Raw genomic sequence first — 24,825 nt, forward strand, 5'->3', positions numbered from 1 at the left:
TGTCTATATGTAATAACCTCCAGTGTGCGCATAAAGTACGGCGTACCCTAAGAACCGTTGATACGAAGCCTTCTCGAAGACGCAAACCAGCATCAATACAAAAGAATCAGGTGGTCTGCTGACCTCGGAGCCACACTAGCCAATAACAGCGTGTATTCGGAAGGAACGGACCGGGTGCCTGGGGCGTCGAAGCGGAAATACACGGCAGAATGGGGGATGGTGACTCACGCTTCCGGCTTTTTTTCTTTAACACCTAAATTGGGATTAGCTCGGGAACCGGAGTTTGCATGCTTAGTCCGACTGGCTGGGGTTGACCGGTTTCCCGGTTGTCCGAATGTCCGAGGATGCGGCATTTGCTTGTAATCAGGACAGATGGAAGTCTGTATGTACTATTGCTGTGACGTTTAGCCATGAGTAGCAGCTTACCCCAGGTATTAATATCACATCTCGTACGGGGTGCGTACTGTAGTCCGTAGCTATGTACCTTTTAAGATGTGCTTTAATTCTCCGATGTAGGATTTCCGACGGTAATCAATTGACCAATCACAGCTACCCGTCCCAATCGGGTAATATTAGTTTTGCCTTGCTGAGCCACATATGATAAGCCACGTAGCCACATCCTTATCAATCAGCCACAGTCAGCTTCAGCCACACCAAATCGCAAAACAACATTCGAGAAACACCAGATTGATCTTTGCTTCCCGGCTTACTGTGCCTTCTTCAGCGTGTCTGGACCAGTCTGTATCTGCATTTAGCCGTCAATTCAGCTGGCCGTGACGTGTCTTTTGCCAACTGCCTATTGTTCTGCCTCTAAACTCTGCTTACTTTCAGGGGTACTGCACCAGGCGGGGCATTGGTTGATTTTAGAATCGGCTGAAGAATACTTATAGCAAGTCTCACTTCTTATAGCTGATATCGTTTGAATTGGTCTCTCTTATGGTGGTATGGTCCAGCTTCATATCATTACTCCTGCGCAGTGTGCTTACTCCATATAACTTTCGTAGTCCGCCGTCCAACTCCCACGAATACTCAATCTTACCTGACCATGTCTATCACCGCTTTATCCGCCCCCGGAAAGGTCCTCTTGTCCGGTGGCTACCTTGTCCTCGATCGCGAATATACCGGTACGGTCTTTGCGCTGGACGCTAGGATTCATGCCGTCGTTCAACAGATGAGGAGGCCACGTCCCAGGGCAGCTTCCGGCCCTAATACCGACAACCAGCTCGTGAACAATGGGCTACAGAACTTGAATAGACCATTGGGAGAGGCCGTTGACGAAGAGTACGAGGACACGATTATTGTTCAATCGCCGCAATTCGTGGACGCTGTATGGGAATACCGGGTCCAAGCTCATGAAGATAATGGTGGGATAAGCGTCGTCCAGAAAGGAGATGGGTAAGAGGACAATCTCAAACTACTGCTTGCGAAGCTAAACGGAAACAGACGACCAAACCCCTTTGTCGAAACCTCCCTAAACTACGCATTGACTTATATCGGTTACGTTGCGGACTCGAAAGATTTCGGCTCACTGCACGTCACCATCTTGGCTGATAATGACTACTATTCCGAGACGGCCTTCTCCAGAGGCCCAGCGTCACAGCCCCGCAGCAAGTTTACACGCTTTGGGGTGCCTCTCCACGAGGCGCATAAGACGGGACTTGGCTCTTCAGCCGCTTTGGTCACTGCTCTAGTGTCTGCGCTGGTCATCCATCGCACCATGTCGCCTGAAGATCTTGGCCTCGGTCGAGACAAGCTTCATAATCTGGCCCAGGCAGCACACTGTGCGGCCCAGGGTAAGGTTGGTTCCGGTTTCGACGTTGCTGCCGCCATCTACGGATCGTGCCTTTACCGACGATTTTCGCCTGACATTCTGGAATCCGTTGGAGATGTTGGAACCCCCGGCTTTGGAGAACGTCTATTCGCCATTGTGGAGGATGTCAACCAGCAACACCCGTGGGACACCGAGTGTGTGGATTTCGGCATGAGGCTCCCCCGTGGTATGCAGATGGTGCTGTGCGATGTGGAGTGCGGCTCGCAGACACCATCTATGGTTAAGAAGGTTTTGGAATGGCGGAAAAACAACCAGGCGGAAGCGGACACACTCTGGGGAGCTCTCCAATCCAACAATGAGAACCTGCGGACAGAGCTCAAACGCCTCGCACAGAGCCGCGACGGAGGTGCTTACAGCAACTTTGCCGACGTCCGCACCTATCTCCAACAATCCCGTGCTTACATCCGCACCATGACCCGCAAAACGCAAGTGCCCATCGAACCGGCTGTGCAAACTGAGCTACTCGATGCTGCGTCCGAAATTGAGGGTGTCATCGGTGGTGTCGTCCCTGGCGCCGGAGGTTACGACGCGATTGTGCTCTTGATCCGCGATGACCCGATGGTGATCAAGCAGCTGAACGACCTATTTGCCAACTGGAAGAGCGACGATGAAGATGACTTCGGGGGGAAGATTGGAAAGGTCCGGCTCCTTGGTGTGCGTCATGGGTCTGAGGGTGTAAGGAATGAGATGCTTTATCAATATGTTGGCTGGGTATAGGTGATTTGAAGTGACAGCGGGTAGTTTGATGCCCTCAGCAACTAGCATTCGAAAAATAGCCAGCGATATTTGATATTAATATACCTTTTAATACATTCACTACCATAACTTGAGCCTGTATAGTACCCTATTTAGAGTCCCTGCTCCAGCCCATTCACCCTTAATCATCTCATCTCTTTATCGAATGCCCCCTCCTTTCCTCTTCTCCTTCCCTTGTTTCAAACATATCAAACATTCGTCTTGAAGAGGGTTCCAACAACGTCCGTAACTTCATAAGATTCGACAAGATAAACACTATCACCCAAGACAAACTACGAACATCAGAAATCCAGCGCCACGAAGCCTTAGTGACTATTTAAGAGAACATAGCCATGACGGCCAATCTGGTGCCAAACCTGAGATGAAAAAGCAACCACTTATTCCGAAGAAAGCGACAGGAAAACACCAAGACAACCTGCATAGCAGATAATTGTCATCCCAGATACAAGGTACAATGATAGGAAGGTTCTGGTCGCCCGGTCGAACCACGCATGGTAGATGGCTACAGACATGCAATATTTGTCGAATATTCACTAAAGTTTACATACCTATCGACAAGACACCAGCCAGGATCTCCGAAGCCAGAACTTTATCAATCCTGGACATTGAGGGTACGGGAATTGCTATTGACTCACGTTCGCGAAATTTCCTTAAGACGGGCACAAGGATCGGCGATCAAGGTTGTCGAGAGTTGGTTCCCAAGGTCAAATGCCCTACTGCCAGGACCATCAACGGTAATGTCGTTGGCATCATTCTTATGGCTAGACGGCATCAGTTTTGTTTGCGAAGGCACTAGTTGAGAACTGGAAGAAGATCGGGTTGCGGACGCACTGCTATGCTGAGGAAAGTTGCCGAATGGCATGAGATTGACTGACAGTGCAATAGAAAGACTAAGGGGAATGTTACAAGGATTCCATGCGTCGCCTACTCTTGCAACTTGCAAACGACGGAAGGGGATTTTGCAGTTTACCTGCTTTACACTCTACTCTATATATCAGTGGTCAGTGGCTTTATCGGCCGTTTTTGTCTACTGATGCTGATGGTCTACTATGGTACAGATACTAATAAATAGCAACCGCATGCGGCAGAGTAAGCCAAATTGGGCCCCACATACGCCGTCTATATAAATTTCTGAAGGCAAATCCATTGCCACTAGGTTGGCTGTGTACTGGCTGTGTGGACTCTTTCGTCAACAAGCCGATACGCTTCGAGTGCTTGCATCCATCTATACGTCTTTGTGTGGTGTGATTTTGGGCGTGTCGTGCATCAACAAATTTGTCTTCATGCTGAACATAGAGAATAGTCGGGTTTTTCAGCCTACGCTGGACTCGTTTCGGGCAGGCACGGACGTGGGACTAAGGCTCAAGCACGGGAGACCTTTTTTATTATAAGAGACAGAACGACCTCAATCATTTGTTCCTCGCGGCCCACCTGATAGAGGAGTTATGGTGGTTTGGTGAAACCTCCATAACCTATGACTGGAGTTCCAAAAAAGCCGGGCCGTCATAGCTGGTGTTCTCCTCGAAGGAGGCTACAGGCCTTATAACCGGAAACAGCACAACGCTAGCCATACCTTGCAGCTCTGAGAAATTTCATCCACTACGTCAGTGGTATAAATGACTGTCTCCAGATTACTGGAGAGATATCAAATCTTGCAATTAAGAGGCATGAAAGAATGGTTTGCGCTAAGCCCACTTTTCGACGGCCAAGCCTCAGAAGGAAGCATCTCCTCGCTAATTCAGGGGATTTTCGAACCAGACGAAAAGATGCCAATAGCCAAAATAATACTACGCAGAAATATGAGAACGATTGAGCTTCTTGGTTTCGCTGAACGCAGCTCTAGTTCCGATGGGAATTGGCATTGCTTACGGTAATTCTGGTGCAGTGCCGCCACTACCATCTCTAAACCGTTTCTAACATAAAATGCGACGCTTGAACCAAACAGTCTGATCATAGTCGGATGACCCCATCGTCGAGGAACCAGTACGGGTCCTCCAGTCAACTTGCTATGAATATCAGAGATGCGCAAAGCTAGTCGCATCGACGGCTCCCCTGACTGTTTCTGAATTCCTCCAGAGAAAGATCAAGTCTCGTAAGTTGAAATGTGACTGAAAACCTAGCGATACACGGTATTCTTCCGCAGTGCAAGTGGCCCTTGTGAGGTTAGGGCTCGGAACCCTTGTGGACCTTGCATCTTTGAACTACCTCAATCATAAGAAACTAGCGGCTTTATTAGCCGTCTTATGTCTACTGCTGCAGGCGGCCAATTGATTAAATTGGGCCACATATACACTGTCTATATGATATTTCTGATAGTTTATTTGTGGCTTTCCTGGTATCTTTAAGTTCCATATGCTAATGCCCATCATACAGTGCATGAGATCGACGATATTACAGCTGACCTTGGGGCAGCGTTATCATAAACGGTCGAAGCCAAAGTTGTTGGATTAGATTCGACAACCCACCAGATTTGAAGATTAAGATGGACTCGCTTTTCAACAAAATAGTCCGAAACGGGCAGCTTGTTCGAAGCAGATGGCGTGAGCGGAACTGGCTGGGATTCCGCATTGTCGACCATACCAGGTCCACACTCAACCACGCCTTGGATAACGGACTGTCATGGATGGAACCAAGTCCTGTTTCACCTTGGTATGCTGATTATACAGACAGCGACGTGCTCCCGAGTTGGAGACATTCTCCATTTGGTCGGCTGGCATGGTGGAGAGAGTACCTGTCCTGGTCGAATGTCGACATGTCCCTGCCCGCCGTATTGTATGCTGCATGGGCACTTCCACCTATTCTAATGCAACAAGGCGATGGTTTTTTTGAAGGCCGTTGCAAAAATCATGCAACAGCCTGTTTCCGTGATTGACATCGGCAAAGGAGGAGGATGACCAGGGCACTCCTTCGTCTGGAAAAATGCTGGTCCCAAAATCAACGGGTCCGATCTTGACGGGGTGGGTGAATTTTTGCGTTAAAAAGCAGGGATTGGTAATCGATTTCATGAGAGACGGCCAGAGAATGAATGGGCACATTGCACGGTTCAAGCAGGATGACCGTTTTCACCTGCGGGTTTGGTCCGGTGAGGTTTCGCAGTACATTCTGCTCGACTTTCGTACGACTGTACTACAGACATCCATACAACCCCCTGCGTTACTTGTTGACCTTTTGATTATGGCGATTCTTCTATGCTTGATAATCGCTATATCCCAATTGATTGCGAAAGCCTAAATTATGCTTGAATATACGTGATGGAGGGTACATGTGCGACAGATGAAGAGTGCGAGCCCATCTTGAACAGGCTCAGTTTTCTGCTGTTGAAAATGCCACTGGCAGTCTGGCTGCTTGCTCACCAACGCGCGAGTGGGTTAGAGTCCGGCCGCTCAGGAGCATACACCCTCCGAAGTCGTGTATTTGCGCGTACTCCATGATTACAACAAGGAAAACGAGGTGCTGCATACGAGAAGCGCTGGGGAGGTAAGAACTTTTGAGAAAGGACGGGCAGTGATTCGAGCTGCAATGGGAAACCCGGTAGGGCTGAACAGAAGAGGATGAAATGAAGAGTCCATAACAAGGCGAGCCAGGAGACGAATTTACACATGTTGCTATGGTCTGCTGTCATTGAGACGGGGTCAGCAGATCTTCCTCCATCCTGTTTTTAATTTTGCTACTAACATCTTGTAGTAACGGAGAAGTTGTTCGACTGGTTTATCATGTCTTAAATAAAAGGGTGAGATCACTGGCCAACCAGTCCAGCGATCGTTCCAGATTCGAGAAGCACACCACCATTGAGAAATAGACCAGCTCTCTTAGTGTTGAGCGTGCACAGCCTGCCGAGACAGGCTGCCCTGGTGGTTTCGATATTATATCAGCCAGTCTCCGGGAGACGTGAAGCTCGCAATGCAGGTCTGCAAAGAGAACGGGGCCTCAGAGCCATACCGAAACTGGCGTCGGCTGCTAAGCACTGGGTGTGAACTGAGCCAAGTCTTCGGTCCTCTTTACTATGCATGCGACAATTACATTGCACTTCGAGTTCAAAGGCGTTAGTGGACATATATAGAAAGGGGGCAATATTACCCGAACAGAATAACAGAATTGTCTCGTAATACACACGCCTTTTCTAATAAGAGATGGCAATAACGAAACCCAGTACAACGATATCAAAGAATAGTACAATGACGGAAATTCATGACACCATGTCCGTGCCCTAACACCGGATCCAATTTAATTCATTTAGTCCTTCTTGGGCTTCTTCGTTCCGTACTTCGACCGACTGGTCAGACGACTGGCAACACCACCCTGCGGAAGCCATTAGTATATCGAGAAGAGAAACCAGTCACATATAGGAAGAATATACCAAATCCATAGCACCACGAACCAAGTGATACTTCACACCAGGACAATCCTGAGCTCTACCACCACGAACAAGAACCACGCTGTGCTGCTGGACATTGTGACCTATACCTAGTCAGCCAACTATCCACCCCTCTAACACAATTCCCCCTACAACTCCCACAAAACCGGAAGGAAAATACATACCCTCACCCGGAATATAAGCCGTAATAACCTTCCCACTACTCAACCTAACTCTCGCCGTCTTCCTCTCCCCCGAGTTTGGCTTCTTCGGCTTCGTAATACCAGTCTTTAAACAAACGCCCTTCATCTGCGACCTATCCACCAGCGCCGGAGACCTAGATCTCCGCGCCCGCTGCGAAACTCGGCATCCGCGACGAATCTGGTTGTATGTTGCCTGGCGGATCGGGGAGGTGGAGAATTGGCGGCGCAGGAGGGCGGAGGGGCCTGTTGGTGCGATTGTTGTTCGTGCTGCTGTGAAGCCGGTGAGGGCGGCGGGTGTGCGGAGGATGGGTTGGAAGCGCGAGGTTGGTTTGATTGCGGTGGTGGCGATGGAGGGGCGCTGGATGATTGTCCGCAGGGTGCGGAGGGTGAGGGAGGAGATTAGGAGTGGCATTTTGGCGTTATTTCGGGGCGTTAGACGTTATCGCTTGCTGGGTTGGATCGGAGGCCGGGTTGAGATGCGATAATTTTGGATGGTTGCACGTGACTTATTTGCGGGAGTGGTGTGTTTGGGTTACCGGGGAAGCTGGACTGTCGTAATGGCAAGCTGCTTTATCGAGCTTCAACATCGTCACCGATTCACCTCCATCTTCTTTCTATCCAGGGTTTTCTGAAGATTAAACCTGGTCTCCGTTAATACCCATCTCTGTATTCCTATCGAAATAATCAGTCTGATTCAACCGCCATAATGGTATGCCCAACCTGCCATCTCACCACCTATCAACCATATCTATCTCAAACCCAGCATCACTAACAAAAAGACAGTCCCTCCGAATCGCCCCCCAACCAAACCACCCAACCCAAACCTCCAACACAACCACCCGCCAACAAATCCCCATCTCCCTCCCCCGTGCCTCAAAGGGCGCCCCCTCCGCCCCCGGCCTCCCCGACACCCTCCGCACCAAACTAACCGCTCAAGCCCCCCACGGCCCCCCCTCCGCCAACACCAACACGATCCCGTCCTCCGCGCACCCTCTCGAAGCCCGCCTCCTCGCGTGGCGCCAGACGCAGGATGCGATGAAGATGGAGGGTTTGAGACGTGCGTATGGGATTGCGGAGCCTGTGCGGCGTGGGATGGAGTTGAAGATTGTGAGGGATGGGACGTTTAAGCCGGCCGTGCTTGGTGGTGGTCGGGGTGGGAATGTGCATGAGGATATTTTGATGTTGGGAGGGAGGGATACGGAGGTTGGGTGGGAGGATGTTTTTCAGGGTTCGTTTTCTTTTCTCTTACTATTCGTGTATGATGGTTTTGCTAATATGCTGCAGGAGACGAGTTCAAGGAACCTGCTACCTTCCACGACGAGATGGAGAAAAGACTGCGTATGGATTAATTATTTGGTTGGCTTTTTTTATCGGTTTTCTTTTGTCATTACGAATTCGTCTTCATGATGTTTCGCGGTTAGGGATTGATACAGGCGCGGATACAAGATGTGTCATATATGAAAATAACTACCTCTATCCATCATCATAATAAATCAGTCGAAGTGATATAGCAAGTTACTGCACTAGAGCCCTTACTGGTACTCGATATAAGTCATGTATTAACATATGTTCAGCCATTCCCTTTGTACATGATATTCATCAATCTAAAAGATTGGAACAATAAAGGAAAAAACACGGCACGCAGACAAAGATCCAGATCCTGGAATAAAACAAAAGAGAACACAGGGAGAGAACTAAAAACATGGAGCGAAGAAAGCTTGACTGAAAGGATTGCCATAAAAAACAACAATAAACATATCAAGCTCAAGGTTAAACAGGGTATATATAAGCACAGTGCAAGGATGTGTAGTGTAAAAAGGGACAAATCAAGCCACTCACATACGCAACTATGGGAATAGAACAGGGGGGACAAGAAACGATGAGGAATAACTAGGCAACATATCCTCCGGGCGCTGCCCAAGCAAGTATTAGGGAATTGAAATTGAACATCCGTAACGCCGCCCCATGGGCTTGATAGCCAGACAAGGCAAGTGAATATCCTGCGCCAGGCGATTGAGAAGGAAGGAATGCAAAGCTAAACGAGGAAAGGAAAAAGGAAAGAGAGAAGGAAAGAAGGCAGCCAAATGCGATATCCCAACACCGATAATCGAGAGAAAGACAATGTGGATGATCAGCCTGTAAAACGTGTAAAAATCGCATGCCCTGTTTAGAGGATGACACAGCGACATCCAGGGCTGCGCACGCTGGGGACCCGTTCCCGGATGGATTGGCCCTTGGCTCCAGCGGCGTCTTCTTCGTCGATAAGCTCTTGGGGTTTGATTGTCATGTGAACAATGTTGGGTGCATCACGATTAAATTTGGAGTCTAATCAGAAGCAAGTCAGCGCCAAGTTTCATTCATGGCAGGGGAATAGCCATTAGAGTTCGCATACCTGATAGAGGTGCTTTATCTTCTAACAGTTTTCCGAACGAGATCAGTCGGATGGAGCTAGGCGACGACGGGCGCGATTCCCAGTCTGCATGTAATTAGTCACATTCAGCACATTTCAACTTGCCAACCTCGCATGCAACCAATCATCTGCCAACTGGTCTGCATTTCTTTTCGAGAGATGTGGATGGGATCCTTACCTGCACGCCATTCCCGCCAGATCAATTCCTTCAGAGTATAGACACTCATGGCAAACGGATCATTGTTTTCGACATTGACCGACTGCTTGCGAAGGTATTTCCCATCAATCTTGAATGGATGCCGCGATCCGGACGTTAACAGCAGAGTGATCATCAATGACGGTCCGGAGTCTTCGTCTTCTTTTGGCTGTTCGTCCTTGGGATCCTCCACCTCTTTTGCATGTGTACCCGCAGTTTCCGGGGACGGCTCTTTGGTCTTTTCTGCGGTAGTCTGGGCTGCATCGTTCGACGAGGCGACAGTAGTATCGTTGGTCGTGGTGGAAGCAGTCGGCGCAGCGCTTTCGCCACCCTCTGCGGGCTTCGTATCGGCAGTCACGGCATTCTCCGTTGTCTGTTGAGGACTCTGTTCTGAAGCCGCATTGTTTGCGGTTTCGACTGGACCGGAAGATGGTTGTGATTCGTTGGTGGTCGTAGGCAAAGGACCGTTCCCAGTGCCAGCTGGAGCGACGCCCGGCTCGGGGAGGTTGGTGTTGTTGTTGTCGTTAGCCGACATATTAGGATGTACGATGGACTATCCTTTTTCGTAAGAAATCTTGTTCGCCGCGGTCGCTGGTCACGATTGACTTAATTTCCGGTATGAACGAAGGAAAATAGAGATAGATGGGCGAAAGAGGTCAAAGAGCGGATGATGGGGGGAAATGGGCAACGGGCGCGAGATAAAGGAGGAGAGAGTGGAGGAGAGAGCGAGCGATCGAGGGAGAGAGTAGGGAGGGGAACTGCGCCTGAACCCACGAGGAAATTGAGAAAGAGGGTTCGAGGATTCAAACAGAGAAAAACAAGCAAAGAGAAAGGAAAAAAAAAAAAAAAAAGAAAAGAAAAAGAAAAGAAAAGTAAAGAAAGAAAGAAGAAAGAACAAGAAAAGGCGAACGATTCACTGGAGAGCGAACGAAAGCAAAGCAATCAGTTGTCGCATAGGAACCACCCGGAGGAGCTTTTGGGGTGGACTATTGAGCACCACGCGATAAAGTAAAGAGACGACCAAAAGGGGTTTCTTGAGGAAGAACGAAGATAGTCAGGACAAGAGAAGGAAGAGACCAGAGCCAGAGTCAATTCTGGATGGAGATAATGAAGAGGAAAAAAAGAAAAGGCAGAAAAGAGAGAGAAGTGAAGGTCTCTCAAAGGGGAAAAGGCCGCAATGACGCTTAAGGCAGCGGGCTGGACCAGAGGCGAAAATAGAACAGAAATAATAATACAAATATTACTAGCTTTACAAAGTCAATGCTTAAAGGGGCCGCTGGAACTTGATATACGCATGTTTTTCTTTTCTTTTTCTGCTTGCCACGGCTGTGCATTGGTTTTGGTATACATGGGACATTATGCACTGTATTTCTGGCTGTCATGTCTGACTTGAGCATACGAGTGCTGAGCCCTACAGTTGTCTTTGCATCAGCATCTGACAGTTATGTATACTAGACTTGACCCGAAATCGAATGCATGTAATTTTGCTGGTTGATCTGAATGCCTTATAGAATGAGAAAATTTTGCATGTATGAAGTCAAAATCGAGAAGAGAAGAGAGAAAAACCCATATACTAAGACACATGGTGAAGAACAATCGCTTTAAATTCAAAGAAAGAAATTGAAGACATCTTTCGAAAATCCAGCATCCAATTTGTAGTGGCTCAAAACCATCTATCAATCAATTGGTCCACCCAAAAGATTACCTTCAATCTGACACTCCTGCGCATTGCAAAGCCAATACTACCAATGCTGAACAATGCCAAAACCAGACATGTGATTTTAAGGACAGTTAGTCATTGCTGTCCCTCGTAGCCCTCCGGCTTTTGCAGGCTATTGACGTGGAAGTATCGGGAAGTGCCTAGAGATTGCTGTATTAGCGAGAGCCAACCAAGCCAGAAAGAAACTGAAGACTTACATGAGTATCCCTTCCAGTCAAAGTTATTCTCGGGGTTGCAGTGGCATCTCAGATCGAGTCTCATCTTCTCGCTTGTCGGGCAGTGGGTAAAGGGAATGTGGTAGTAGGCAATTTCGTTCCAGAAATGGATCTCTGGCTTGCTAAGGAGGATACCAGCAGCAATCGAGTGAACGGGTGCGTCTCCCCATCGCTCATAGAAGAAACCACCATCACGGTCAAGAGATTCAAAATAGTCGATGTACTCCTTTGACCTCAGCCATTCCAGGCTTCCGATTTCGAAGTTGGACCACTATAACTCGTTAGCCATGCTCAAAAGAACAAGGACTATGGAAGGAACTTACGAAGTGACACTTGTTGTAGGTATTTCCACCATCGTCACTCAAAAAGTCCATGGAGTTCCCGGATGCGATGTGTTCAGGGTGGTTACCCATGAACTTCTTCACGCTATCCCACAAAGTAGGGATAGTCTCATAATACTCATACAAACTTAGCGTAAAGCTGTACTTCTTGTTGTTCTCCTTCATGAAGCGGAATGGGTCGTAGGCAATGTCACAGAAGAGCTCAATGCTGGGCTCCACCCGCCAGTAGTATTCGTAGTTCATCATCAATGGGTGGCGGAAGAAGAATCCAGACTCATAGCGACACATGTGACGGTAACTCTCCGAGTCACCATAAATGATCTTCTTTTGTCCCATCGCCTGTCGAGCCTTCTTTGCCTTCTCCTGGTCGACCCAGTCGGGGTATGACCAGTGTTCTCTGGGGATAATTCCGTAGTGCGTTGTCCCCGAGACCAGCGACGTGGTGAGTTTCTTGAAATCATCATCAAATTCCTTGTCGTTCAAGAATACCCAGTCGTAGTGGTAGTTGCGGTTGAAGCGGTCCTCAACTTGTCGGATCGATCGTGCCAAATCCCAGATATCCGAGTTGCGAGCCAACGTCACGAAAGTCGCATTCACACGGGTTTCCGGGCGAACACTAACGCCCTCTGACCCGGACGCATTAGATGGATATGACAACGCAGCACCATCTTGCGATGGGCTTGCTGACCCGCCAGTCACTGTAAGGGAACCTTTGCCTTTATAAGTCGACGGATTCAATTTTGATAGCGTAGCAGTATCGGGCATAGGAATCGCGGATCTCGAAATGAAAAAGAGGATACCCAGTCCCTGACAGCATAACACCCATAATGTTAGTTATCGGCACGGCGCTTCGACAGGGGGTAAGGGGAGAAAGGCGCAAGATAACTCACCAGCGCCGCAAACAGCAGATACCGGACATATCGAACCGGTCCTGACGACATGATTGATATATGTTATCCGTGTCAAACACGGTCGAAAAAGGACGGACGGGAGAAGGTCAAGCGCGATGAGGAAAATCGCAAATAGAGGGGCGTAAACGCGGACCGTATAGGGAAACTGAGCGACGATTCGGCAAAACGAACGACCAAGGTGGGATTCTCTCCGTCTACAATCGCGAACCAGCTAAAATATGGCCCAGAGACATCCGATATTGTAAGCCCCAGCCTTCCAGAGTTGAATGGTTGGGGACAGTGGTCGAAATGGTGATGCCTCGGGAAGGATGGCTGTGGTATCCCAGGTCGCCGTGGAACAGGCCGGGCTATCAAAGAATAGGACAAACAAAAGAGACAAAGAATACAGAATAGAAGATATCAGAAAGGATTTGGCGGTGATTCCAGGATGCTGACAGCAGGAAGAAGGATTTGCTGGAAGATGAAATGGACGACAAGAAAATAGTAAAGGTGGCCGTGCCACGCAAGACGCAGACGCACCTGCGCCCGAGCCTCACTGCGAGAAATTGGAGGCATTGGAGAGACACGGTTTTTCTGCTGATTTTCTAAAAAAAAGAAAAAAATAAAATAAAATAAAAAAATCTACTCTACGGAGTATAAAAACGGTTCTGACAGCTCTAACTGCCATCGTTTCTGTCAAAAATACTCATGCGGCTCAGATCAACGACGATCATCTGTATCCACTGGTTTGGAATTCATATTAATATTAATAGCTGGGACGACAGCGCCGCAAATTCAATGATTCTACTCTGTAGAATAAAAACCGTTTGGATCGATCCAGTATTTGAATACTCTGTACAGCCTATTTACATCATTTCGCTCGAATTATCACACTTGAATCCAGTACCCCACCCCCATGGTGATACCTCGTTAGTCGTTTGGAGCCCTCTGCTGTAGCTACAGAGGCAAACCAGCGTCCAGCGTCAAGAGAGTATCCGAATGCCGTTGAATACAGCCCCCATTGTGCCCCGATATGTGAGAGAAGTCTTTAGTTCGTACCATTCCTGGTATAGGGGGTTCAAGGCCATAAGCCCGGGAAACCAACAGGCACGGCGCATTGGTTTAGAGCCTTATTAGGTAGCTCAGTCGAGAAAAGCACGATCCATGGCATTAGGACTCATCTAGAAAGAACTTCTTGATGTCGTGCATTGGCTTGAACTGTTTCTCTGGACGTCAGATTGTTAGCATCTCGAGCGCTTGAACCACCGGCGTGCAACATGTTACTATTTGGAATAGTCATCTTCATCGGAATTAGCCCAATTCCACAACCACAGACTTTCGTTGAAACATATCAAATACTAGGAAGAGCACAAGTACGGAGTAGAGTAGATGCTCCGACACCGCCTTCTGCCTCAGGCATGATCTGATATCAGACCTCACTTCATCCCGCACCACAAGAATATTGGATTCCCCCCCCAACGCCATGTCGTGCTGAGTGCTTTCCAACTTCCCACCCCTTTTAGTTCATTGTCATTGGACCGAAGATGTCTTTCTTCGGCTTCGATACTACCCTTCCCAATAAGAAGGGGTTTTTCGATGCCTCAGATCCCTTTGCCGAAGTCGCTCGCGCTAGAGCGGCGGGCCAGCAAGACGACGACGATGATGCGTGAGAGATCCTCTCGTTTGGAATTAGGATGAAAAATAAGAACATGAAATGGCTAATCCTCTCTTATTATACTTTACAGTATCGATTTCGAGGATACGTACGATGGTCTTGGTGACCGACTCAATGAGGACCAGGATGCGTTCAACGATGACACGTTCGGTGATGCAGGTGGTGATGATGCCACCGTAGGCAAGGATTTCGATTTCTTCGGCAGAACAGCACAGGTGGCCGATGCATTTGGGGAGGAACAAGTCCGTTACAATCTACAGTATCCGACCGAAGGCGTGGCGGAAACTCTCACGCAGACAAACATGGTTCAAGAACCAAAACCCAAGCGGACAGGGTATGAGAAGTACGAGGACCCCGGGTACATTCCCGACCTGCAGGCCAAGTCCAGTGTTTGGGGGGTATCGAAGAAGCCTGAAGAGCCCATATACGAGCCACCGGCGGCCAGGAGGATATTGAGCCTGGAAGAAGTCGAAGCGCAACTACGCCAGTCGAGCGCTCGCTCAACATTGCTGGCTCAGCCACCAGTGTCGCTACCTCCAGGAATCCCCGAGCCGCTTTACCCGCCTCAGCAGATGCCTTTGTTGCCGGAAATCTTCTCGCAGATCCCTCCGGAGATTTTGCAAGCCCAGTTGGCCAAAGGTGTCCCGCCAGCGCAGTTGCTGCAGCATCTTCCCCAGCCCATGGTTCCTGAGCCCTATCCCCTTCCTCCGCAAGCACCTCCCGGCATCCCGTTGCATCTCCTGCAGAATGCCAATTTCCCCCCGCAGCATATGGCCCCTCCCCCGCAGCGACATGCAATGCCCCCGGGGCCATTTCAGCAGCAGCCCCAGGCCCAGCAGCAGCAGCAGCCACCTCTGCTGCCGCAAGCCCTGCAAGGTGCGAATAATCCTCTGCCGGTTATCACCAACCCGCAGCAGCTGATGCAGCTACCGGAGGAGCAACGCATGGCATACCTATTGGAAGATGCCAAGCGTGCGAAGCGTAACCACAAGATATTCCTCCTCTCGCGGTTCAACGGCTTGATGACCCCGCAGGACAAGAATTTCATTACGCGGATCCAGTTGCAGCAACTGGTGGCAGCTGCGGGAAACGTCGGAGACTCGGACCCAGAGGCTGTCTTGGCTGAGGATTTCTACTACCAGGTCTACAGTCAGATTCGGGGTGCTCCTCGTCAACATCCGCACCAGCCTCTCGGTCACTTTGCGCAAACCTATTTGTTCCAGACTGGTAACCGCTTTGGCGGCCACGGCGGGCGGAGAAACGGACAAAACGCTGACAACCACATGCAGCGGATGCAACAGCAGGTGCAGCGGGCAGTTGAAGCGGCCAAGGCAAAGCCCAAGAATAAGCAGCTTATCATCGAGGGTAGTCTGGGCAAGATTTCTTTCAGTAACGCAAAGGCTCCGAGAACGATGCTTAACATCAAACGCCCTGAGAGCTCGGAGGGGGGCAAGACCGCTAAGAAGGCACAGACCGATCTGAGCCTCACTGATCGGAAATTCATCCTGAACAGCATCGAAAATGTATACAACAACTTGATGGCCATGGAGGACATGGAGCGTACCATGCCTCCCCCGCCGGACGAGGACGACCCTGAGGCGATTCAACGGCACATGGAGTGGCGCCAGAAGGTCCGTTCGCTCAACCAGAAGTTATGGCAGGCTCTCAAAGTCATGGAGCCCATCGTCCCCAATGCCAACACCCCGCACCCGTTCATCGCGTTCCTCTCGTACCCCAAGGGCAAGAAAGCTATCCCCCGTATTTTCCGCCAAATCGACCAAGAGCAGCGGGTTACCATTCTCACCATGATTGTCGTTCACTTGGATACGTTGGATGTTGTTCGACGCTCACAACAAGCAGCGGGCGAGACGCCGTCACTAGATGTGCGCGAGGCCGTTGAGTTATTCTCGCAGGCTGTGATGCCCAGTCTCCTGATGTATGTCAGCGAAGCACCGTTCAACATCATCATCGGTCTTCTAGGATTGGTCATTGCCCAGACCCACTTGCAGACGGTGTCTAAGACTCGTATCGGACTGGGTATCTTGACCATGATGCTCAGTCGCGCAGAGATCGTTAAGGAAGCCGGACAGGCTGAGGAACACGATTGGCAGCAATGGGTTGAGAAGTTCAACGTGCTGTTTGATACCCTGGAGCCTATTCTTGCTGATATCTTCCCTGCTTCCATCAACGCTGGCGACGATATGTACGTGTGGCAGTTCTTGGCGGCCGTTGGTATTGGAGCTAGCCCGGAGCAGCAGCAACGTTTGGTTATTGCAGTCAAGTAAGCTTTCCCTCACTCCCTATAGTTTTGATAATCGTGATTCTAACGCTTTGTGACAGGGATCGAGTCATGGAGACGGTGAACTACAGCAAGACGCTCCCCCCTGATATGGGAAGCCAACGACTTGGAAACGTCAACCTTTTCATGCGTGCAATTGGCCTTGACGTCGAACTTCTCGGATAAAGAAGCGAATATTTTCTGTTTATGGGTCTGGGGTGGTTACCCTCTCTAATAACCCTGTTGGGGCCGAACATGCGTGGAATGTTTGAAACTTCCGCATCCGTCTCGGGCTACATGCACCCTAGTATTGCTTTTTGTGCGACCGGCACAATTTGTCTCCATGTGACGGATGCTCCTACACCATCACATGGGTCCTCTGTGCTTCAGGAGGGGCTTGGTTACTTTTAGGGGTGTGGTCTCAATCCCGGAAAGGGAAGAATGAGCCCTCCCCGGAGCAAGGACTCACCAATTCGGAATATGATAGATTAGCTGCAAAAGGCTTATCTACTGTCTACTGGCTCGGGCGACCAGCAAGAATGGTACGATAAGGAGAAAAAGGGCCCAGTGTTGTAACTTTTGGATACGGGTGTTTGTTTTTTTGTGACGTTGACGATTGATGCTTCGCATTTCTATTCCTGTTTCTTTCTTTCTTTCTTTTTTTTTTTTTTTTTTTTGTCTCTTCTCCTTTTTATTTCTAGTTTCTAACAATGTGTTATGTCCGGTTTGCTGCATGGTTGCTCCGATATCTGGTCGTACTGTCTATGAAACCTCGGGACAATCTGTCACTATTCTGAAACACCCTTGGCGCCAGCCCGATACTCTTTGTACATGATGCTCTCTTCTCAGGCAGAGGATACATAGCTTGAATACCACTGAATGGCAATCCAGTTGCTCTCCCGAACCAATTCCGTAAGCCTAATCGTAAACCACGACGATCCCCATCAGCGAAATGAGATCGGCCAGCTGAACTGGACCTTTCTAAGAGGGATTTGGTGACGATCAGCGTCACTTTGAAATGACAAAATAAAGGGGAATTGAGTAAACACAGAGAATAGCACAAAACAGTAAATGCGCTCAGTTCAAACGATATAAAAAAAGACCCTGAAATCTCTCGTCCGCGTCAGCTGCCGGATTGGGTAAGACGGGAGGTTCCCCACCAAATTGCCCCCCCCCCCCCCCCCGAATATAACAGTCGCTGGTTTCCCTCTTCTTTCCTACTCACTCCGATTCCTCATTCCATTTCTCTCTTCTCTCCCTAATCCACTCAATTCCTTTCCTCATACAATCATCATGTCTGCTGGCTCTGTTCTTGTCACCGGGTACGCATTATCTTCCCCTCTATGTTCCTGTTCCTGTCCCTGTCCCTGTTCCTCCTGACTAACAGACACCCCGCATTCGCATTACAGTGGTACCGGTTACATTGGCTCCTTCACCACCCTCGCTCTGGTCGAGGCTGGCTACAAGGTTGTTGTCGCAGACAACCTCTACAACTCCTCCGACGAGGCTCTCAAGCGCGTTGAATTGATCTCCGGCAAGAAGCCTGAGTTCGCTCAGCTCGATGTGACCGACGAGGCCGCTTTCGACAAAGTCTTCGAGGCGCACCCCGACATTGACAGCGTTATTCACTTTGCCGCTCTCAAGGTGCGTTGTTTTCGCTCATTGGATCGTTGCGACAAGGATATAGAGTACGGTATATTAACATTTGCGACAGGCCGTCGGCGAGTCGGGCGAGAAGCCCCTGGACTACTACCATGTCAACGTCTTCGGCACCCTCTGCCTCCTGCGCTCCATGATCCGCCACGATGTCACCAATATCGTCTTCTCCAGCTCCGCCACCGTCTACGGTGACGCTACCCGTTTCCCTGACATGATCCCCATCCCCGAGAATTGCCCTCTGGGCCCTACCAACCCCTACGGAAACACCAAGTTCGCCGTTGAGACCGCCATCACCGACTTGATCAACGCTCAGCGCAACAACGCCCTCAAGGCTGGTAACCAGGCTGAGGCTCAGAAGTGGAACGGCGCTTTGCTGCGCTACTTCAACCCCGCTGGCTCTCACCCCAGTGGTATCATGGGTGAAGACCCCCAGGGTGTTCCTTACAACTTGCTGCCTTTGTTGGCTCAGGTTGCTACTGGCAAGCGCGAGAAGCTGCTTGTTTTTGGTGACGGTAAGTTGCCTGTTTCTGTCCCTACATCTAGATCCAATGGTTAACAAGCAATAGACTACGAGTCGCGCGACGGAACCGCCATCCGTGACTACATCCACATCCTCGACCTTGCCAACGGCCACCTCAAGGCCCTCAACTACCTCCGCGCCAACAACCCCGGTGTCCGTGCCTGGAACTTGGGTACCGGCAAGGGCAGCACCGTCTACGAGATGATCAATGCTTTCTCCGCCGCTGTCGGCCGCGACCTCGCCTACGAGGTTGCTCCCCGCCGTGCCGGTGACGTCCTGAACCTGACTGCCAACCCTACCCGTGCCCACAGCGAGCTTGGCTGGACTGCTGAGCGTACCCTCGAGCAGGCTTGCGAAGACCTCTGGCTCTGGACCCGGAATAACCCTCAGGGTTACCGCCAGGAGCCGCCGGCGGAGCTGCTCGCTGCCCTTAAGAAATAAGTAATATGCGAAGGCGACATATAGACCAGATGTTCAGATATATTTCTTTTTAATATTATGAAATGACGATATTTCCTTTGTGAAAGATGTTGTCTAGATGCATAGACTTGAAATAGAATAAAAATACTGTGGTTATGCAATATATCAACGAATGTTGGTCTATAATCTATTTCGCCTTACGACTCCGTCGCGACCCCGGCGTCGGATCCTTAGCAGCCCCCTTATCCTCAGCCTTGCACTTCTCCTCCTCCTCCCTCTCCTTCTTCTCAATCGCCCTCAAAACAGCCCCCTCTTTCTCCCTCAGCTCAATCTGCTTCTCACTAAACTCCCACAACTCCTTCGCCCGCTGCTCATCCTTCACATCCTTCCGCGAGAAATCCACCTCCCGACACTCCTTGATCATCCATCCACCCTTGTCCTTTCCATACCTCGCCTCCATCGCCGCGTACAGAATACTCTGCGCGCCCTGCTGCGGCGACTTGAGGATCAAACACCACAGTGGCCAGGTGAGGAGGTAGAGGAGGAGGCCCCAGAGGGAGCCACCGGTTAGCCAGCGGCGGGTTCCTGGGGTGCGGCTGAAACCTGGGTCGACGGTGATGACGCGCGTGCAGGGGGGTTGGCCGTCGGGGCGTTCGTAGGCGTTCAGGTGGGCTTGGAAGGATTGGGCGAAGATCATGAGGGAGAGTTTGCTTAGGGCGAAGAGGCTGTTGTCCTTCTTCTTGGCGGCGGGGACGGTCTTGGACTTCTTGTTAGGCTTGGCAGGCTTATCCTCAATAACGGCCTTTCTGAGATCAAACTCGGCCCCGATATAACTCGGACACGTCGTGAAAATCACCCGCACATCGCGATGCGCCGGCTGCGCCCTCAACGCCGGAGAAAGAATACTCAGCAGATGGAAATTCGCCAGATAATTCACCTGCCACTCCTCATCCAGCGCATCGACAGTTATCTTCCGCTCGCCCTTCGAGGGGACAACCGTGTTCGCACACAGAATAAGCATATCCAGTCTCCGCGGCGGCGCGTTGTCGATCCATTTCGTCGCGAACGTGCGGATCGAGTACAGTGAAGACAGATCGACTTGTTCGGCGTAGATGAGCTGGTTGCCTGTTGATTTGCGGAGGTCTTCGATGTATTCGACGAGGAAGATGTCGGAGGGCGAGTGTTGGGTTAGGAGAATGACTTGGGCGCCGCGGAGGGCGAGGTCGTAGGCTACTGATGCGCCTATGCCGGATGTGCCGCCCTATATCTCTTATTAGCTGGGATTAATATTACCTCGGGTGGCTAGTTTGGGATAGATACCGTAATCATAACGACTTTGGAGTGCATCAATCGCTCAGAGCGGTTTCTGGCACCACCGAACCAGTACTTCAGCGCGGCGACTAGGAGAACCCATGGTACGATTCTGAGAACTGTGTAGGCATAGGGAATAGACGACAGGCCCTCTTCAACCCCCTTTCGGATTATGGGGATGGGCATTGTGCAATTGGTGTTGTGTTGTGGTTGTTGTTGTTGTTGATAGAAAGTAGGAGAGGACAACAACGTCAACAGATAGGCGGACGGAGGTCGTCTGGATTCCGCATCGGGCTCCGCCACCACCTGTATGACATTTAATTGCCTACAACAACACCTCTACACCTCTACACCTCTACTCAGGGTTACAACATACAACATTAAAAAATAGGAAAGGAAATGTCCGACGAAGAAGACTACTTCCTCCCCGTTGAAGACCAACGAGTTTTCGGCGCTGGAATCCGCCGCAAGCGCGTACCGTTTGTTCGTTCCTCGGAGCATGAGCTCAACACCACCAATGCCACCACTGCAGCACCGATGACAGGGAGACCAGGACCGAGTATAGCGGATAAATATCTGTCTATTGTTATGCCGAAAAGCAGTCAAAGCACGACCGCCAACAGCACGACGGAACAAAAACCGGCGATATGCGAAGTCTGCAACCTCCCTCTATACCCCAGTTCAACAACCACAACAACCACGACAACCACGACAACCACGACAATAGATGGCAACCGTGACAAACCCCACGAAAGCTCCCTCGCGCACCAACTCTGCCTCACCCACTCCCATCCCCCTTCCCACCTCGACCGCACCCGTCAGGGCCTCCGTTACCTCTCGTCCTACGGCTGGGATCCCGATAGTCGAGTTGGACTGGGCGCACCGGGGCGAGAGGGTATCCGGGAGCCGATCAAGGGGCGGTTAAAAGCTGATACGATGGGATTGGGTGCTGACGGTGATAGTGATGACGAGGAAAGCGGGAGGAAGATAGGGCTAAAGAGGAAGGAGAGGGAGAAGAAGAAGGCTGAGAAGAGTAGGCCGGCGAGGGTGGAGAAGTTGAATGCGAAGGAGGTTCGGAGGGGGAATTTAGAGGCCAGGAGGAGGGGGGAGAAACTGAAGGAGATGTTTTATCAGAGGGAGGATGTGCAGAAGTATTTAGGGTGATGTGGTTTTTTGTTGCGTTTTCTTTTGATGGTTTAGATAGTGATACCCCGGTTTTTTATAGATCAAGTTATTAAAGATTAAAGAAGTTGGTTTCTCTTGCCTGCAACTATGACCATAGAATATAGAACCAATGTACAAAACGAACAGCGCCGTCGGAATGCTTCAAGACATAGACAGGAAAACATGGTATCACAGTAGCGCAATAATATGACAACAGCAGAAAAACCAACCGAAAACGAACGGTCCTGGCCGTCCAAGAAGAGAAACGGGGTACATCAAGATTAGTGGTATATGCGATTGAAACCGAAAAGTTAGACAAAACTACCGGAAGAAGTGGAATTTCTTTTCCTTCTTCTCTTTCTTCTCCTTCTTTTCCTTGTGCTTGTCGTGTTTATCGTGCTTGTCATGTTTGTCCGTGCCCGGAGGAGGCGTTCCACCCTGCGCATCCTCCAGAGACAACTTCCCCATAGCCACTGCGTTGGACACCGGTGGGTTGAGCTTGGGCGCCGGCTTCTTCGCAATCGGTTGCTGTGGCTGTGGCTGTGGCTGCGGCGGAGGGGCCTCCTTCTCGAACAGATGAGCCGGTGCAGTAGGCTTGGGTCTCTCTGAGGGAATATCCAGGCGTCTTCGGTCGACGCTCAGGTCTCCCAGCTGACGCAGGAATAGACCGGGACTGAGCATGTGAGATGTTGCCAGGAAGACATCTCTGTTGAATGCCTGGGAAGCCTCGTAGCACGCCCGGGCTTCGCCATGGGTGGCACCGCCAGCCATCAAGACGATAATGCGCTGTTTGGGCTGATCGGCTGAGGAGCGAGTTCGGGCCCAAGTCGGTTTCGCGCTTCGCAGGGACGCCTGCGATGACGAAAAAGTCTCTGTGTGTTGAGACGCAATGCCCTCAGCGTCTGTTGGCGGGCGGGTGAACGGGAAAACAGTTGCGTCCAAGGTTCCACGGATTTGCTCTTCCAGCATCAGTTTCACGTTAAGCTCATACCGAGACAAGCTGGTTTCGTCAGCTTCGGCAGGAGCTGGGGGTTTCCGTTGGAACAATGGCTGTATCAGTGGCCTCTCATCCTTGAGCGGCTTTTCCGCCCGCGCTCCAAGCAAACCGATGTTGTAAAGAACTTCTCCATCATGTGGTGAAAGCTGCGCATGCGCCATCAGTTTTCTGATGTCCCCCCCAAGCAAGCCCCCTCTGTATATAATGTAAAGCAACAGAAGTCTCAATCGGTCTGAACGCATGACTGCCTCGTCATCGAGCAACTGCACCAACTGTGCAGCCAGGTTCTTGGCCTTTTTGTAATTCTCATCAAGTCCTGTCGCAAAACACTGCTCAACGGAACTGACTTCGATGAGTTTATGGACCTGGAAGTGCTTCATACACTCCTGCGCCATGTTCAGGTGAAGCGTATATGCGTCTCTGCCCTGCTGGAATTCTGAAAGACCAGCTAGCATGTCCTTGATAGTATTGACGGTGGCCTTGTCGTCTCTGTAAAGGATTAGCGACTCATTCAGTCTTCCTACGACGGAACAATTTCACTTACTCTTCCGCAAATTGAGGATTGGCTCTCCTGAACTTGGCAAAGTCTTCGCCCAACCTCTCAAGCACATCCTTCATGTGGAGATGGCGATAGTCAACCCAGACTTTGTCATTGTCGCTGATTTCCATCTCCTTGTGTTCTTGCTTAGCGGACCCCTCATTGATAACTGTCTTGTATGTGACCTTATCCCCGTCTTGAACCGGCAGCAGGTCGTGCACCATGGCCTGGTAGGTGAACTCGTGCAGAAGGGGCGAATACACATCCATAGAACGATCCACCACAAGAAGCACACCGCGCGGCCTCGACGACTGTGGTGGGTATCCCCGTTGAGATTGCGCGAATTGGTCCAGCTCATTTTGAATAAACCGCGCTAGATGGGAGCACAGAACGCTGGCTTCGTGTGTGGGTACTCGGGGCCGATAGTATCGGATCACAGGATACTCGCCTAGAGAGCCACAGAGAGATACGACCTTATATCAATGTCAGCAACCTGCGCTGATTCAAGGAAGCCCACAGTTACCTAGAACTTCTCACCTTTTGCGCAAGTTCTTCTAAATGGTTCCGAATCAAATGGTTACAGCCGGGGTGGAACAAGACCGGAAAGCTCCAAGGATCCCGAAACGTCACCACGTGCGATTCTTTGGGATAGAAATTGATATTCATAACCCGGAACTCCGCGATCTGTTCTTGCGCCATTTGAGATCGTTCCAGCCGAACTCGTTGTTGGGGATCGAGGACTGCGAAGCGACGTCAGAGCGGGCGCATTGGACCTCCTGCGGAAGTACTGACCTGAAGTCCACACCAATCTTGCTTTTCTGTATCTCTTCATCTCAAAGTCGGCCATCAGACAATCGACAATATGCGTCATGGGCGATAGGATATAAAGCGCATCCATTTCTGGGTTTGTCTCTCGCCGGTGCTCGATCTGTTCCACATCTTGCGGAGTACCCCAATTAGCTGACCTGTCCTTGTCGCGAATGTTTTCTCCCAGATTCGTAGACTCACTGGTGACATTGAGGTTGAGAATGTCATCTTCAGTCGTCGCATTGTAGATCAACTTCCGACTGGTCTCATCCACGACCAAAACTTTCCACTGTACGTCGAAACGGGAGCTCCATCAGTTACCGTCATCGATGCGGAGGTAAGGGGAAGGAAGTATTGGGGGGGGGGGGGGGGATCATGCAGTACCTCGTCGCCTCCTGCATAACGAATTGTATTCAGGATAACTATTAATCAGGAATAGTCAGTAAGTCATTCGATAGGAGATATAGCAAGCAATGTGTAGCCACCTACTATCGCGCTGGATGTTGATGATTGACGTGCCCATCCTGGCGGCAACGCACT

General features: G+C 50.3%; 10 protein-coding genes across 10 annotated transcripts; 5 read left to right on the top strand and 5 right to left on the bottom strand.

Annotated features, from left to right (window-relative positions):
- Nucleotides 1–713: 713 nt before the first annotated feature.
- erg8 (phosphomevalonate kinase) lies at nucleotides 714–2,572 on the top strand. The gene is made up of 3 exons (XM_022547277.1): nucleotides 714–942; nucleotides 1,005–1,395; nucleotides 1,444–2,572. The coding sequence occupies exons 2-3, from the start codon at nucleotides 1,046–1,048 to the stop codon at nucleotides 2,546–2,548; spliced, it is 1,455 nt and encodes a 484-aa protein (XP_022398425.1). The 5' UTR covers nucleotides 714–942; nucleotides 1,005–1,045; the 3' UTR covers nucleotides 2,549–2,572.
- Nucleotides 2,573–6,820: 4,248 nt separating this feature from the next.
- On the bottom strand, nucleotides 6,821–7,556 carry ASPGLDRAFT_68593 (mitochondrial 37S ribosomal protein uS12m; the record flags this gene model as incomplete). Its single annotated transcript, XM_022549275.1, has 3 exons — nucleotides 6,821–6,886; nucleotides 6,945–7,045; nucleotides 7,127–7,556. The coding sequence occupies 3 exons, from the start codon at nucleotides 7,554–7,556 to the stop codon at nucleotides 6,821–6,823; spliced, it is 597 nt and encodes a 198-aa protein (XP_022398426.1).
- Nucleotides 7,557–7,735: 179 nt separating this feature from the next.
- On the top strand, nucleotides 7,736–8,493 carry ASPGLDRAFT_176893 (proteasome maturation protein; the record flags this gene model as incomplete). Its single annotated transcript, XM_022542883.1, has 3 exons — nucleotides 7,736–7,853; nucleotides 7,928–8,372; nucleotides 8,429–8,493. The coding sequence occupies exons 1-3, from the start codon at nucleotides 7,851–7,853 to the stop codon at nucleotides 8,491–8,493; spliced, it is 513 nt and encodes a 170-aa protein (XP_022398427.1). The 5' UTR covers nucleotides 7,736–7,850.
- An 818-nt stretch (nucleotides 8,494–9,311) lies between these two features.
- On the bottom strand, nucleotides 9,312–10,285 carry ASPGLDRAFT_68595 (uncharacterized protein; the record flags this gene model as incomplete). Its single annotated transcript, XM_022549276.1, has 4 exons — nucleotides 9,312–9,469; nucleotides 9,537–9,620; nucleotides 9,733–9,919; nucleotides 9,953–10,285. 4 exons carry the CDS (start codon nucleotides 10,283–10,285, stop codon nucleotides 9,312–9,314), a joined length of 762 nt encoding a protein of 253 aa, XP_022398428.1.
- A 926-nt stretch (nucleotides 10,286–11,211) lies between these two features.
- Nucleotides 11,212–13,460, bottom strand: ASPGLDRAFT_176901 (glycosyltransferase family 15 protein). The gene is made up of 4 exons (XM_022542884.1): nucleotides 12,917–13,460; nucleotides 12,009–12,833; nucleotides 11,668–11,956; nucleotides 11,212–11,610 (listed from the first exon to the last, which is right to left on the bottom strand). The coding sequence occupies exons 1-4, from the start codon at nucleotides 12,965–12,967 to the stop codon at nucleotides 11,546–11,548; spliced, it is 1,230 nt and encodes a 409-aa protein (XP_022398429.1). The 5' UTR covers nucleotides 12,968–13,460; the 3' UTR covers nucleotides 11,212–11,545.
- A 1,000-nt stretch (nucleotides 13,461–14,460) lies between these two features.
- ASPGLDRAFT_38040 (deadenylation-dependent mRNA-decapping factor PAT1) lies at nucleotides 14,461–17,055 on the top strand (the record flags this gene model as incomplete). Its single annotated transcript, XM_022544897.1, has 3 exons — nucleotides 14,461–14,582; nucleotides 14,662–16,872; nucleotides 16,932–17,055. The coding sequence occupies 3 exons, from the start codon at nucleotides 14,461–14,463 to the stop codon at nucleotides 17,053–17,055; spliced, it is 2,457 nt and encodes an 818-aa protein (XP_022398430.1).
- Nucleotides 17,056–18,064: 1,009 nt separating this feature from the next.
- ASPGLDRAFT_176905 (NAD-dependent epimerase/dehydratase family protein) lies at nucleotides 18,065–19,489 on the top strand (the record flags this gene model as incomplete). The annotated part of the gene is made up of 4 exons (XM_022542885.1): nucleotides 18,065–18,191; nucleotides 18,279–18,513; nucleotides 18,584–19,040; nucleotides 19,089–19,489. The coding sequence occupies exons 1-4, from the start codon at nucleotides 18,163–18,165 to the stop codon at nucleotides 19,487–19,489; spliced, it is 1,122 nt and encodes a 373-aa protein (XP_022398431.1). The 5' UTR covers nucleotides 18,065–18,162.
- A 166-nt stretch (nucleotides 19,490–19,655) lies between these two features.
- ASPGLDRAFT_28097 (putative oxidoreductase) lies at nucleotides 19,656–20,965 on the bottom strand (the record flags this gene model as incomplete). The annotated part of the gene is made up of 2 exons (XM_022543722.1): nucleotides 19,656–20,729; nucleotides 20,789–20,965. 2 exons carry the CDS (start codon nucleotides 20,963–20,965, stop codon nucleotides 19,656–19,658), a joined length of 1,251 nt encoding a protein of 416 aa, XP_022398432.1.
- Nucleotides 20,966–21,187: 222 nt separating this feature from the next.
- Nucleotides 21,188–21,937, top strand: ASPGLDRAFT_102019 (putative G-patch domain protein; the record flags this gene model as incomplete). The annotated part of the gene is made up of 2 exons (XM_022539422.1): nucleotides 21,188–21,734; nucleotides 21,771–21,937. Coding segments are annotated over 2 exons (714 nt in total), but the record flags the coding sequence as incomplete, so codon positions are not given.
- A 327-nt stretch (nucleotides 21,938–22,264) lies between these two features.
- On the bottom strand, nucleotides 22,265–24,808 carry ASPGLDRAFT_68601 (Sec1 family protein; the record flags this gene model as incomplete). Its single annotated transcript, XM_022549277.1, has 7 exons — nucleotides 22,265–23,429; nucleotides 23,485–23,951; nucleotides 24,016–24,218; nucleotides 24,271–24,417; nucleotides 24,487–24,574; nucleotides 24,670–24,707; nucleotides 24,775–24,808. The coding sequence occupies 7 exons, from the start codon at nucleotides 24,806–24,808 to the stop codon at nucleotides 22,265–22,267; spliced, it is 2,142 nt and encodes a 713-aa protein (XP_022398434.1).
- Nucleotides 24,809–24,825: the final 17 nt, after the last annotated feature.

This window comes from Aspergillus glaucus (assembly GCF_001890805.1).
Source record: "Aspergillus glaucus CBS 516.65 unplaced genomic scaffold ASPGLscaffold_18, whole genome shotgun sequence".
In the NCBI taxonomy this organism is placed as follows: Eukaryota; Fungi; Ascomycota; class Eurotiomycetes; order Eurotiales; family Aspergillaceae; genus Aspergillus; species Aspergillus glaucus.